Here is a 13,740-nt window from a genome sequence, read left to right as displayed (position 1 = left end):
AGACTTTGTTACCTGAAAATACTGATACCCCTTCTAGTAGATTCAGGGAAAATTCTAGCTACTGAAATCAAGACATCACTCAGAGAACCAACAAAGGCAAACGCCTAGTTAACTATAAAGCTTTGCAGGATTTCTGCTACTCTCAGTGCCTAATCGCTTAAAAATTAAGCATATCTACAAAAAGGTTTATAAGTATCTGAAAACAGTCATATCCAGTAAACTGACCCAACCCTACCCCCTCTCTAAGGGAAAGTCAAGGAAAAGCAGATCAAGTAAGATATTAATTCATATAGAAAAAAGTAATTTTCTGTTTCTTTTAAAAAAGGTACCATTAATATACAGAAATATCTTCAGGAACAATATTGAAATTTAAATCGAGGAAGGATGGGGTGCTTTGACAAAAATATATCTACTCTAAAGGTTTCTAGAGAAATAAGTTAGTACCATTGTCAACGTGAACGGCCTGCACTGTAACATATTTGGATTTCAGCTAATTATAAAGTGGTCCAAAACTCCAACAGCCACCTTGCTGTGACCCAGCAGTTTTAAGCCTTTTAAGTTCTTCCTGTCTTGTTAAAATAACTTATAAAACTTTAATAAAATCTTATTAAAAATACTGCCATAGGCTGCAATGGCATTCTAGGGGCTCTTAGTCATATATTCACCTGAATTTTTAAAAAGCCTTTTCACTGACTCATTGGCTTGTAAATGTTGTTGTTCTTTTGCTGTTGTTCCCTTCTTCCAACACATGCATCCTCGATGGTGCTGTTTCAGTGACACTTCCCCAGCTACCTGCCTTTTGTCAGACCTTTAATCCTTCATTACAACTCGTGTGGTATGTTGTGTATTGTTTCCCAACACTGAACCAGAGACTTTCACTTAACTACAACAACGAAAGGCTAAACCTAGCAAGCATTCATAGAGTTACTGTCCATATGGCTATTACATCAAATTAGTTACAAAATAACCCCAGAACACATTATCAATTCAGTCAAGTATAAATAAGAATGCCTGATAGAATGATGTAAACTCGCATCATTGAAAGACTTAATTCAAAGAACTTCAAACTCAATCTAATACTATCAAAAGTTCAGCCGGTATGACGAAGACTAATAGAAAAATTATTGCTGGAGTCCAATTTGGTAAATTGTTGTGCTACAATGCAAAAAGTAGGGAAACATCTTGTGCTATAGAAGAAGTACCCTGTTGAATTTGTAGCTTTAGATCAATTACTAGTGATCGCTTTGCATCTGTTGGTAGGAATCAATGCTTGGTTATACAATAGTGTAAGTCACGATAGCGAAGAGAGCAGGCCAAGTGATACACTTGGCCTGCTTCTGGGATGTTTTTATGAGAGCAAAACACAAAAATTCAACATAAGCAAAGACAGAAACTGGCAGATGGAACTGGTTGGTAGTCTGAATTCAGTCAAACGTTACTCTTCAGTTGTAGTTTATCTCTATACAACTCGCCGCTTTACCAACACAAACTGTAATTGGCCCTTTACGCAAACTATGAAGCCGATTTGGACTGTGCATAGTAACTACAACAATGCCAGTGTCTGCAAAATGTAAAAGGTATGTGTATCGGTGCACATGTATATCGAAAAGTCACGGGTTTAGGTTTTTTAGAACGGTGAAATAATACTAAGGTCACTTTTGAAAAACGCATTTGCAGTACTTTTTGTTTACAGGAAAGTTTCACCAAGTTGCTCAGATATCTATGCAAAAATAAAGGAACCCTCCAAGGCATGAAAGACGTCAATTATCTGCAGTATTTTCTGTTCCATACACCACTCCTTTTTCTAATGCACATCATCCTGGTTATTCAAAGCTAAATTAAAAAGAAACAAACCCAAACTTAGCCTGTCAGAATTTTTGCCAGTAAACTCTACCACTCTGGTGGCAAATATAAAAGTGCAGAACATCTGGACCACATGGCTGCCCAAACACCGCTAACAATGGTACATCTGTCCAGGCTGCCTTGAGTTCTCTGGAACAGGTTTTAAATTCATTCTACAATATAAACGTAGGCATAACCTATTAATATAAACCATCTTAGAACTTAAATCTTCATGTACAAAAATGACTAAGAATATCTAATAATAACTAGTGCAGTGCGTCAGTGTTTTTGTTGTTGGTTTTTTTTTTTTTTTTTTCATTTTAATTTAGAATAACTAGGTATTATACGAAACCAGTTGCCGTACTCTCTGGTTGGTAAAAGAGATGCTGTGTGAGCTAACAGTAAAGGCAGCCTTTTTCACACCAACCACCTATTTACTGTTTAAAAGCCTTCAATAGAAAGCAAGCTCTGGGATCATTCCATTTCTGTTCATTAATAGACAATTAGTATCACCCTCCTACATACTGGGTTCCGATTTGAGGACCTGGCCCAAGTTGCTAACGTCTGGCTTCCAGTGAATTCTGGGCCACTCAGAGCAATAAACACTTGCTTGCAGTCTATAGTTTCCATCATATGGACTGACTAGCTTCCCTTGGTAAAGACAAGGCTAGGATATTAGGTAAAGCACAATGTTTTACAATAAAGTGGAGCTTCACTGGTCAGCGCAGGAAATAAGCACTGGAGCCTGAGACATTTCATTTGGCTGTCCATCATGTGGGAGAGGTGTGGCCCTCTGACTTCTGCAAAAGAAGAAAAGAAAAGCCACCCATCATTATTTGGAGCATGGGAGGTGCTTTTATCAGACCAGAAAGGACGGAAAACAGCACGTGATATGGTTTGACATCCGGCATTACAGCACCGTAACTCCCTGCTGCTACAGATGCCCACACACTGCTGCTACACGCTCTTTTCAGAGGTATTCCTGCAACAGCAACACAATATCCTGAGGACGACCTGCAACACAATGCGAAGTCAGGCAAAACCAAGACGTGATGGTATCTGACTACAGAAAACAAAACGCACGGCTGAAGAGTAAGTTAAGAGCGCACAAGTGCTGTTATTCGTTTTGTGAGGGAGTGGCTTCAGCCCTCAGAAGCAGAAAGCAGAGCTCATGTGTGGCAAAAGAAGGTAAATGCACAGAGGCATATATCATGTTAATGCAAGTCTGTAGCCAGCTTTTAAGCAATAGGGAAATACGCTCATCGGCAGAGTCGCGCGCTGGGATTACTCCAAGTTTCATGACTTAACACTTCATCAGCCCAGCACAACATCTCTTTCGTTACTACAGCTGTGTTAATTTACAAATGATCCCCTGGCACAGGGGATCATAAAAATAAACTGCGCCAGAATTATGTGCTGGAAATCAACATCAATCACTGTAGCAGATGGACTTGGGAGAGCTCCTTTGCAGCTTGCCTTTTAAAATACATACACAAAGCGCGTCACCGCCTGTTATCTAATCTCACAAGTCAGGTTCTATTTTTGATACAGCATGTGCCATTTGCGAAAATCTGGGGCCCACTTCTTATTTACACAAGGGCCACTCCACCTCACTCCGGCGCAGCTGAGAGTCCAGTAGAAATGGAGGTACCAACGCGCTTTGTAGAATTGGAGTGCAACAAAGCGTCCTTGGCACAAAACGCAGCTCAGGCTCACAGCACTTAAGCAGGGCACGCACAAGGTAAATAAAGCTAAAAAGAAGCCTTCAAACGAAAACCACGCCGCCGCTTCCAGACAAGCTCTAATTACAGTTAAAAAGGAGTCTGGCTTCCGTGGCCCAAGGCTCTGTGAAATTATTTCATAATTCAATTCAGACACTGAAGAAACACATCAAGCAAACCTCTAATGCTGTTGTTCTCATTTCTGGCTATTTGCAAACAAAGAAGTGAGTTGCAAAAGATAACAAACAGTTGACAGAGTAGAAAACAGAGAAGCATCTAGCCCATCAGATTTAGGTTTCTGTTTTGACTTCTGTTTGCCAAGTCGGCCAGAGACGTGGCTAAGTTTCTACTGGGAAGGAGTCCTCCCCGTGTCATTTACCCTCATGGTAATTACAAGCTGGAATTTGCAACAGTTGCCGGATATTTGCCAGTTTGGTGTTTTCAGGCTTCATGGAAGGTGCTGCATTGCTCTAGCTGCGCGATTCTATGACAAAAGGTGGGAGTAAGAAAGAGAGTCCGAGACAGAAGGCTATGTCAAATATTAGCTCACTTCAACAGGGACAAGAATAGGACAAGAACTCTAAGAGGAACAAAGAGGGAAAAACCACAGCAAAGCAAATCCTGTTGCTCTTGGGGAATTCTGGTCAGTGTTAATGGAAATCAATGAAACCACAAGGGTGTGAGTGAGAGCAGAGCTTAGCACAGCACTTCCCCAAGTCTCACTTTGCGGCTTCTGACCACAGAAGACAACAGAAGCGAGTTCAGACTTCTGCTGCCTCGATAGCAGACGCTTGTTTTGCAATGCTGGGAGGAAAGGCCAGGCTGACTGCACGGTGAAAACACTTCTCACCCCAAACAATACTGCTTAAGCAAGACAACGGCTTCTGCAGACAAAAGGTAGCAGGCTGGGTTCGGCTGACTTTGCTTTTTGTAGGGCCTCTGAGCTTCTAAAAAGCCTTTCAATGTTTTATGCACAGCCTGAACATGTAGGATTGGGTTGGCTGATGGGGGCCACAAGATCAACAGTAAACTGAGGTTGTGAATGGTTTCATCAACAGCTGCCTTGTGGAGTTTCTCTGGCAGCCAGCAATTTGTCAAATGCCATTTGCAGAGGCTGTGATGGTTTCAAACTGGCCCAGCACTTCCCCACTGACTTTCCACTGCTGGAAAGGATAGGGTTTCACCTCCCATAAGCTGCAGCACCAAAGAACAACACTGGATAATTAAGAGCCAGGGAGGACTTCTCTCCTTGGTGTCCTCCTATCACAGGTCTAGCATGCAGGATCTGACCACGCTGAACTGATCCAACAGCCCTATCTAACCTGCACATTCTCCACCTTATCTGTGTGGACGGTCTACTCAGTAACTGAGAGGACCAACCCAAACTAACGTGGCTTTCCATCACCCAGAGTTCTTTTGCCATGCCATTCTGCAGACGCTTTGTCTCCTGCACAGCAAAGCACAAGAGTCAAAATAACAAGTTAGTTTCCTTCAGCTATATTCAGCATAAAAACTTCTGCTGAAGTTTTATCAAATTCTCTCGACAGTCTTAGGCCACTGAAAAATACAAATCGGCATGCAATAGCTATTCAAATCTGCTATTATCTGACAAATGGCATCTGATAATTAGAAACCCTCAATCATTAGGATCTTGAGGAGCGTATGAACCTGTTTATATAAAAAAATTGGTAGGTAAGCTTACCAGGGAGGATCATTTTACTGACTACTGAAACAGATTACATTGTCATTTAGGTGAGGACTTAACACTGCTAAACAAGTGGTGCAAAACAGACATTCATAGAAAGCTGTGGAAGAGAAAACACAGGCCAAATTAAACAGTCTGCAATTCACATGCTTTCTGAACAAGCTGGCAGCCACATACTATTCGCTTAGACAAGAAGGGGGAAAGAAAACCATACCTGTGTACATTTTCCATGGCTGCTACTTCTGCCAGAGCAGCCAAGCTAAAAAATGCAGACACCGCTGGCATATCTGATGTAATACTATGATTTTCTTCTGTCTCTGCATTTCTGGAGCATTCACTGTTGCAATCTGTTTCTGCACTTGATGTTTTCTGAACAGTACTTTGTGGCAGCTCTTTTGGCTTCTCCTCTGCAATAAAAGAAAGTTAAGCTTGCAAATCTAGCCCTTAAATTCACAGCAGCCCAACGATACACTGACTAGTCCGGTGTTAACAGGATCTTTACCTTTAAGACTTTTGATTTTGCAAGTGTAATTCGATTCAGGCTGCTACCTCTTCTGACCCAAGCTACTGGCAGAAGAATAGTACTAAAGGTTTATGAAGCAGTTTACTGATTTTGCATTCAACAGAGTTTGATCTTTTAGGTCAAGCAGGAGGGCTTTTGTGCGCATTTTGGATACAGAAGTCCTGAAAGATTAACTGCAGAAGACTCCTGCAAGGACTGTGGCATTGACTGTCATATTATGGAATTCATTTTTATGTCCTATAACTAGCTGCAGTGTAATTTCTTTGCGGGACTGGAAACAAATTATGAATGGTAACCGTTTTCTGTTTCTCTCTATATCAGCTCTCAGTTCTTAAGAGAGAAATATCCAGGGAGACGAGACAGTTTTGGGCATTCAAGCAAAAGAAGTTGGCCATTATGGACCCGCTGATTTCCCCGTTGACTGATACCTGTATTTTAAAGAATGACCTTTCTAAGCAGGCATGAAAACAATCTAATTGAAAAATACTTCCCTGATAGGTTGCTTGTACTCCCCAACCATTCAGTTTTAACACAAGTGAAACTCCAATTTCCTTACCCAGTGTCCCTCCTGCTGGTGACACTCGACCATCTGCTGTTCGGACAAGGTGTGTGATCTTAGTTTTCCTTGCTTTCCTTTTCTGGCTGCCAACTAAAGGCTCATGCATCATTGCTGGCTCTGGAGTGTTTAGGGCAGATATAGAAAATTTATTCTTCCAGGCAGACTCGCTGGAATTTCTGTCTTCTGAGAGTATGGCTGTAAGATGATAAAAATGCAGTTTTACATGTGGAATAATTCAGCTACTAGCTATGCTCGTTTACCGTTTTGCATCTATCTGCATAAAGCCTTCCCTTACAGGTGCTCAGAGCATACCCCATGGCGAGATATGATCCAAATGCTGCCGATGTTTGCAGGGAAATAGTAGCATCAGCTCTTAAAGATATCCTGGAAGGTTCAAGTTTCTAGTATTTGCAAAGAAAACTGTGAGATGGGCAGTAGCGCTTCAGTGGGAGCAGCGTATCAAACAGTCTGTATAAAACACTCTGCAGCAGAAGATGCCAGCAAGTAGCTAAGAGACAAAATGTATTTAAAGGAACAATAATGGTCCTCATGTAAGCTTATCTTAGCTCACAGATGGACTCACAAGCAGAATTCAGGAATTCCTGACTAAACCCCAGCCTTCCCTCTGTAGTCACTCTACGTCATCTCCTCTAATCAGAGGGAAATACTGCCTTTTACAAAACAACAAACCTTAAAACACCCAAAAGGCAGCAAATGCAAAAGCAGAGCTGGATCACAGTTGAAGACAAGAATGCTAAAAAAAGAAAGCAAGCACGGGATAAAATACCATGATGGAAATAACGCCTACATAAAGTCAGAGAGCGAGAATGGAACAGTTTGAATCTTTCTCAACAGTACCAGTGTTGGCATTTCAAAGTAGCCTTCTGTCCCGAAGTGAAACATGATCACAAATTTTCACTTGACTAAAGTCACGTTAATCCTGTTCATGAAGAAACTTGCCAGACAACTATCACAAAATGTATTTAAGCTTCCTGAGATCAGTGTGTAGTCATCAATCGTTTGTAATTTCCATTGATTTGATAAGCTATACTGCTGATACCATAGGGTGTCACTAGTCCATAAATTTAATCTCTGACATCTTTTTTCCTCCTGTGATAGAAGTATTATGAGGTCTACCCCACCTGTGGTCACCGTAAGCTAGGGTTAGAAAGAGACGACAGGTAGCAAAGGGAATGCCCAAGACATTTCTTACAGATGCTTGTCTTACTTGTCTTGAAATTGGGAGCACTCATGGTATCTGTACCAAGTCCTTGGGGTAATTCTCCTCAGTGCACTGCCATCCTGAACGATTACCTATTTTTTCCTAATGCTTGCACCTCATCTCCCCTGCTGCACTTTCAACTTGTTGTCTTCTTTACTACCCGCCAGGTTATACCACATCTCTTTGCAACAGTCCTTTATATAATTCACAGTCGTTACTGCGTCTACAGTTAGCTTTCTCTTCCCCACAATTTCTTTCAATCTTTCTTCCTTTTTTAAAGATATGTTTAAGATGCACTTGTTCACTTGGTGAGTGGTTGGACCAGCAAAAATCATTTGCTCAAAACCTCAAGCTAGCATGCAAACAACTGCTCTTTCAGAAGGGCTCAGCAATGAACGAGACCAACCTCCTACGCTGAAACTGGCTGCGTCTCGCAGGAGCATCCAACCCCACAAACTGTGCACAACAGCCAAGCAGTCTGCACAGACTTTGCCCCTTCTTCTTGTTAGCGTGTATTTACCCTTTGTTCATTGTTTGTTTTGTAGATTTAATGATCTTCCTATTCAAAGATATGGCTAATATAACCTCTGTCTTTTGCTAGCTTCTTTAACTGTTAACTGTGTGAGGATGTTGACTGAGTAAAGAGAATAGCTGCAACACATTTTATCTTGTTAGCTGTTGCCGTTTGCTCTTTTAAGTGAGAAGGGAACTTTTAATGATTTATGGCATAAGAATATAATCAGATCTAGTACATATTTATAAAAACATTTGGAAGTGTTCCAAACCTTAAATCCTTTATGGTCTTAATTCAGCTTATCACATCTCCTCCTGTAAAACATTTTTGAACTTGTGCATGTTCTTTACTCTGAAAATAATCCTACAGCTTCAAATAGCTTTTCTCAGTGTTCAACTATAGCTGCTAACCTTTCCAGAGCAGCTGTAAAACTTATTTTTTTTGTAAAGAGAGCAAGAGAAATCACAAGAAAAGATCTGCCCTTTAACAGTCCAATCAAGTAGAAGCCCCAAAGACTGCAAATGTGACTTTCAAGTAACTCAACTGGGCTAATAGTGGGATGTTCAGATAAACTTACTACACTGACAGAGACCAAAATCTTAATTGGAATGTATAATTAAATGGGCAGCTTTCTCTCTAGATTTCTTATTTGGGAATTCATAAGCGTTGATTATGTATTAATGTAAGGGTTTGGTTGTAGTCCAACGCTATTTGTTAATTCTGATTTGGGGATTTGCTCTAATTGGCTAGTACGTTGACAGTGCTGTTTAATTCTAGTTTGATTGAGTTTTTAATGGCTTTAACCTTAGTAATACAAGTAACTTTTTTTTTTTACATTTAATAAAAATATTAAGACATGATTTCAAACAATAAACAACATACCATAAAAGGAATCCTGATTTGATATATTTTTAATTAGATGTGTTGTATATTACAAGCCATGTCAGGTCACTAGAAATTAACATGATTGGCCAATACAGTCAACAGTTCCCTTTCACGTTTGTTTTCTTTCTCATACTGTATGTGTCAAAAAGCTCAAGAAATTAAAGATAAGAAAAAAAACCTTGAAAGGTAAAATAAAAAGAGCCAATAGTTGTTAAATATATAAGAAGGATTACATGAGGTTGGTGTGTTTGATTAAGAAGTAGCAAAAGGTGGCTGACAAACTCCAGATGCAGTATATTCCCTCTCTATGTTTTAAGGTTTTTCAATCCTTGAAATGAGACTCGAGAGTCCTCTACTTTCTTTCTTCCTCTAGCTCTAAAGTAAGCTCTTTATCACTTCGTCATAACATTGCTGCCATACAGTTTTGAAGAAGGAAGGATTAAAGGTGAACAATGAGCGAGTATTTTTATGTGTGTGCATGGGTGGATGGTGGGTGTTGAAGGGAAGAGCTTCTTTTTTCTTCTCTAGCAGTCTTAGTGGACACTGGGATAAGAAATCATTTCATTGAATTCTTTACAGATTATTATTCAAGCAGAAATAAAACCCAAGCTGAAGGAAATCACACAACGGCTTCACTCACAAGACCCTTTGCACTGAACTCCACAGGATAAAGGAGTCCGTGCTTCAACAACCGCATAGCTAAGCTAGGTGCTAACAGGGGTCCTCCTGCACCTCCTTCAAGAGGAACAGCACCCCATTGCTTCAACTGACAAAGGTATATCCATACGGCTGCTCCAAACCGGGACTTGGTTTTGCTGTGCAGAAAGGACAGGGCTAAACAAGTTTAATTCCCTGTATTTTATTTAATAATTTCTTTGATCCATTTCACATTCCTTCTGTTTCTACACAGTCCTGTGTTCAAAAGCTGTCCCATGTAGAGCTCAGCTCGTTTTCAGGAGAATGCTGTCTAGAAATGAAATGAGGTTCTGCAGCTACTGTGCAGTCCTGCCAACAGGTATTTACATCATGGTTAGTTCTCCGTATGACAGTAGCACATGCAAAACTACCGGGCTATTTTTGCAAGCAGAGCTGAGCACATGATATGAAGATGTAGGCCTTTTGGCATGCTTACACCATGGCGAGAAAACTGACTTTGAGAGAAAAACATCTAGAGCTCTATGGCAGATAATTTCCCGAGCTAGATTTGTTAAAAGTTAGCATGGACAGTTTATCCTGTTCTGCAGGCATGCAGAGGACATGTAGTATTATTTCCCCCCTAACTTTGTTAACAAGAAAACTGAAGTCAATTAGACTGACTCAGCAAACCACAGAAGAGGACAAGCTTTTCAGACTGAACTCCAGCAAGACACAGACAGATTTAAAAGAATTTCTTCAGCAACGCCCATCTGTTATGAGAGAGTACTGCAGAAGTTTAACCCCATTAGGTGGAGAATGAATGCTCTGCGGGTCTAAGCACAGTGGTACCAAGAAGGAAAGATGGGCTGTAATGCTTTAATGGTCTTTATGAAGTTAGAAAGGGAAAGTGAGGCAGAGCAAAGCTTCAAGTCACCAGTGCCTGGGGAACCGCTTCACCAAGGAATTGACGCCAAGTACACTCTGACCTATACCCTGGTGGAAATTCCAGCTCTTCTAACAATGGGATGCTGCTGCAATACTCCTCATGGGGTCTGGTGGCACACGGAGCTGCAGCAAGGGCTGGGGACAAACAAGCAGAGGGACACTAGCTGACAAAGCAGCAGATGGTCAAACCAGGTGTATGGAGCAGCTGCCTGGATGGGAAGCTCTGCTGCGTGAACCTGTGCTGACCCAGCAGCCGTCCTCCAGGCTGGATGGATATCATAGGCACAGTGGCACAGAGCTGCTGGCTCCCTCTGGGATGCAGGGCCCACCCAACAGGGCTTCCTCAGCAGAAAGAAAAAAAAAAAAAAAAAGGTCATTCTGCTAATTTTCTGCACTTCCTGTTCTTTCTCAAACATATGTGCTAAGGCTTTACAGACTGATGTGCATGTGGGAGGGATGATGGAGGATCAGTAGCAGGCAGTTAGCTCTACCAGCCACAGGAGATGGGGCTCCTTCACACATCAGCTGGTGTTGAGACTGGTGTATATGTTCATCTCCTCTTCTCCCCTTCTGGTGCAAAGGCCAGGGTTGCATCTGGTTGTTACACAAACCGTGCAAGAGCCATCAGCACAGCTCACTAAATGTACCTGCAAGGAGTTAACAGTTGTGACCTACCCCTTGTTATTTAAAGTATTGCTTCCCACCACAAAGCCTTGACAGTGTGGCAGAAAATAAATCTCTCAGCTGAGTGGTGTTCAACCTCCCCCAAACAGGGTTGGGTCCAGCTGTGCTTCTGTCAGCCCTCCTAAGGAAGTGACGTATCTCCTAACAGTCGGCTGCATTACTGTGTGCTCTCTGCTAGAAGGAGCAGGGCTTGTGGCACGTCTGCTGGTATTTTACTGGGTTGTATCTATCTCTCTAAACACCTGCAAACTCGTAAGATGGTGATTTGCTCTGGTGACGCTGTGTACGATGTGGTCACAAATTCACTCACATATTCAAACCAGAGACAGACCCAGACAACATAACCCAATCACGTCAAAAGTTGCCTTTACTGCACTTTTCTTTATTCAAAACACAGATGCGCGCAGGCACACACACTTATCAAGACAACAAAACATGAATCTAGCATGACCTCTGCTGACAGCAACCCTTGCAAGTGTCTCCTCTCCAGCTATAAGAATATTCAAACTCCTTCCTCCAGCAAAATTAACTCCATAAAAACCAAACCCACACATTATATGTTTGTGACTCACCACAAATATAGACTAACCACCAAAAGGACTTGAAATTTTCATTTGATGTTTGATTCACTAAATCCTTGTATATTTGAATTGAAATGAAGACGCTGGGATTCCCAGCCTGAATGCAGCAGAATATGGGACAGTGGAGTCAACGAGTCTAGGGCCCGGCTGCCTAGGAACTCATGAAAGGACGAAGTTATGTAGGCAGCACATGATGGCGAGGCTGTATGCCGCCTGCCAACGCCATACCCACACTGCACTTTGCTGATTTAACGCTTTGCTTTCAGTGTCGCTACATGGTACACTTAAGAGCAGGCAAGACCCCAGATTTTTTCCCCCTTTTAATTAAGAGAAAATGCAGTTCCCAACCAATATATATCTCCACCGTCTCTCCTTTGATGTTTTCTACGTGGGCTGTGCAAGACTGGTAAGTTCCCTGTGTCTTTGCTTCAATCTTGGGAGGAACTTAGCAAACTGGCCCTGCTCCAGCAAATGCACAGACACATCTTTAGTGTTTAGACACGATGACATTATTCACATGCTTAACTTCCAAGGACATGCCTCTGTGTTGTGCTGGAACACGGCCAGGGTACTCAACACTTGTCAGGCTTGAATCTTTGATCATAGTGCGCACTTAACTTTATATCAAAACATCCTCATTTCTTTTAATCAAATTGAGATTTTGACATTTTGTTTAGCCACATTTTATATCTGCAGATTTTAACATGTTTATAATTTTTACTCTATCATGTATTAAACGCTTTCTGGTTCTTTTCCCACAGGAGAATTAACACACACATTTTTCTTACTAATTTTTCTACATGGTCTATTAATAATTCAGGAACAAAAATCTAAATGGCACCCAATAAAAGCTATGTTGATGCATGATGCTTTTTTCACACCGTCATGGAAGCAAGATAGTTACTTCTCATAAGCAACTCCTACAACATGTTTGTTGTACAAATACAACAAAGCAGAGCAAGTAATTTCAAAATATTTGCACCATGGAATGCAGCAGAGCTGGCAGAGCCTCTGTGGGAAAATAGTGCATGTGCACCACAGAGGACAGAAAACAGCATCAGGGAAGGAGAGGAAATGACATGGCCAAGCCTGAGGGAAAGACATTAAGCACAAAGGTCGCTGGGAGAACTGGAGATGGGCATAGTCATTTTATTATTTTAGAGATGGGTATGGATGGGGAAAAAAAAATATGGAAGAAATTCATGCAACTATCCAAGTAAGCAGAACCCAAGAGGCTCTTCCACACCACAGGGATGATGTGGGAGAGAACTCCACTGTGGAAGGGCTAAGGAACAACCTGGGCATGATTTGGATAGTGTGGGCAACATGCCTACAACAGGAAAGAAAAACAAAACAAAACAAAAAACAAACCACAAACAGCCCAGGGAATCAGGCTAAACTATCATCCTGTACACTTGAAAATGCCCCTCAGGGTTGTGAGTATGTAGGTATGCAGGACCACACTACTGTAACAAGAAAAAGACTTTGCAGAGCTTCCAGCAGGATAGTGGGTAGAGCAAGTTCAGGAGATAACTTAGAACACTGTCAAGGTTATTTTCAATCTGAGGCAAACAGAAAGCTGGTTAGGATTTCTACAGAGGAAGGGTTGGTTTAGGTTAGTATTTCTGAGATCTGGTGAAGAAACAAGCTCTTATATCCTGACCAGCTGCAGTCTGCAGTTCTAGACAGCAGGAAACCGCAAGGAGAGGAGATATGGACGTGGATAAATGCTCTGGCAAAGAGATAAATAGCACGGTCTCTGATACAGAAGGGACAGAGGTAAGAGCAACCAAAGGACAAAAAGAGTTCTGAGCTGTGGAAGATAAAGAGTTCAGGGCCTACTGCAGAATTGCCCTTGCTTTGTCAGCTCTGCTGCATGGTGTCTGGAGCAGGGAAGTTGTAATTTAGGGAGATGCCAATTAA

The 13,740-nt window shown here is 41.5% G+C and overlaps 1 protein-coding gene across 1 annotated transcript in view; it reads right to left on the bottom strand.

Moving 5' to 3' along the window:
- Positions 1-951: 951 nt before the first annotated feature.
- The window catches only part of BBX (BBX high mobility group box domain containing), a 111,714-nt gene continuing 98,925 nt past the window's right edge, over positions 952-13,740 (bottom strand). The window contains exons 15-17 of the mRNA XM_082498182.1: positions 6,348-6,545; positions 5,483-5,675; positions 952-2,642 (exon numbers count right to left, since the gene is read on the bottom strand). Of these exons, the coding sequence (XP_082354308.1) occupies positions 2,555-2,642; positions 5,483-5,675; positions 6,348-6,545 (479 nt within the window). The 3' untranslated portion in view covers positions 952-2,554. The remainder of the gene's footprint in view (positions 2,643-5,482; positions 5,676-6,347; positions 6,546-13,740) is intronic.

This window comes from Vanellus vanellus, assembly GCF_965231255.1.
Source record: "Vanellus vanellus genome assembly, chromosome: 1".
In the NCBI taxonomy this organism is placed as follows: domain Eukaryota; kingdom Metazoa; phylum Chordata; class Aves; order Charadriiformes; family Charadriidae; genus Vanellus; species Vanellus vanellus.
This window is presented reverse-complemented; position numbering and strand designations above follow the sequence as displayed.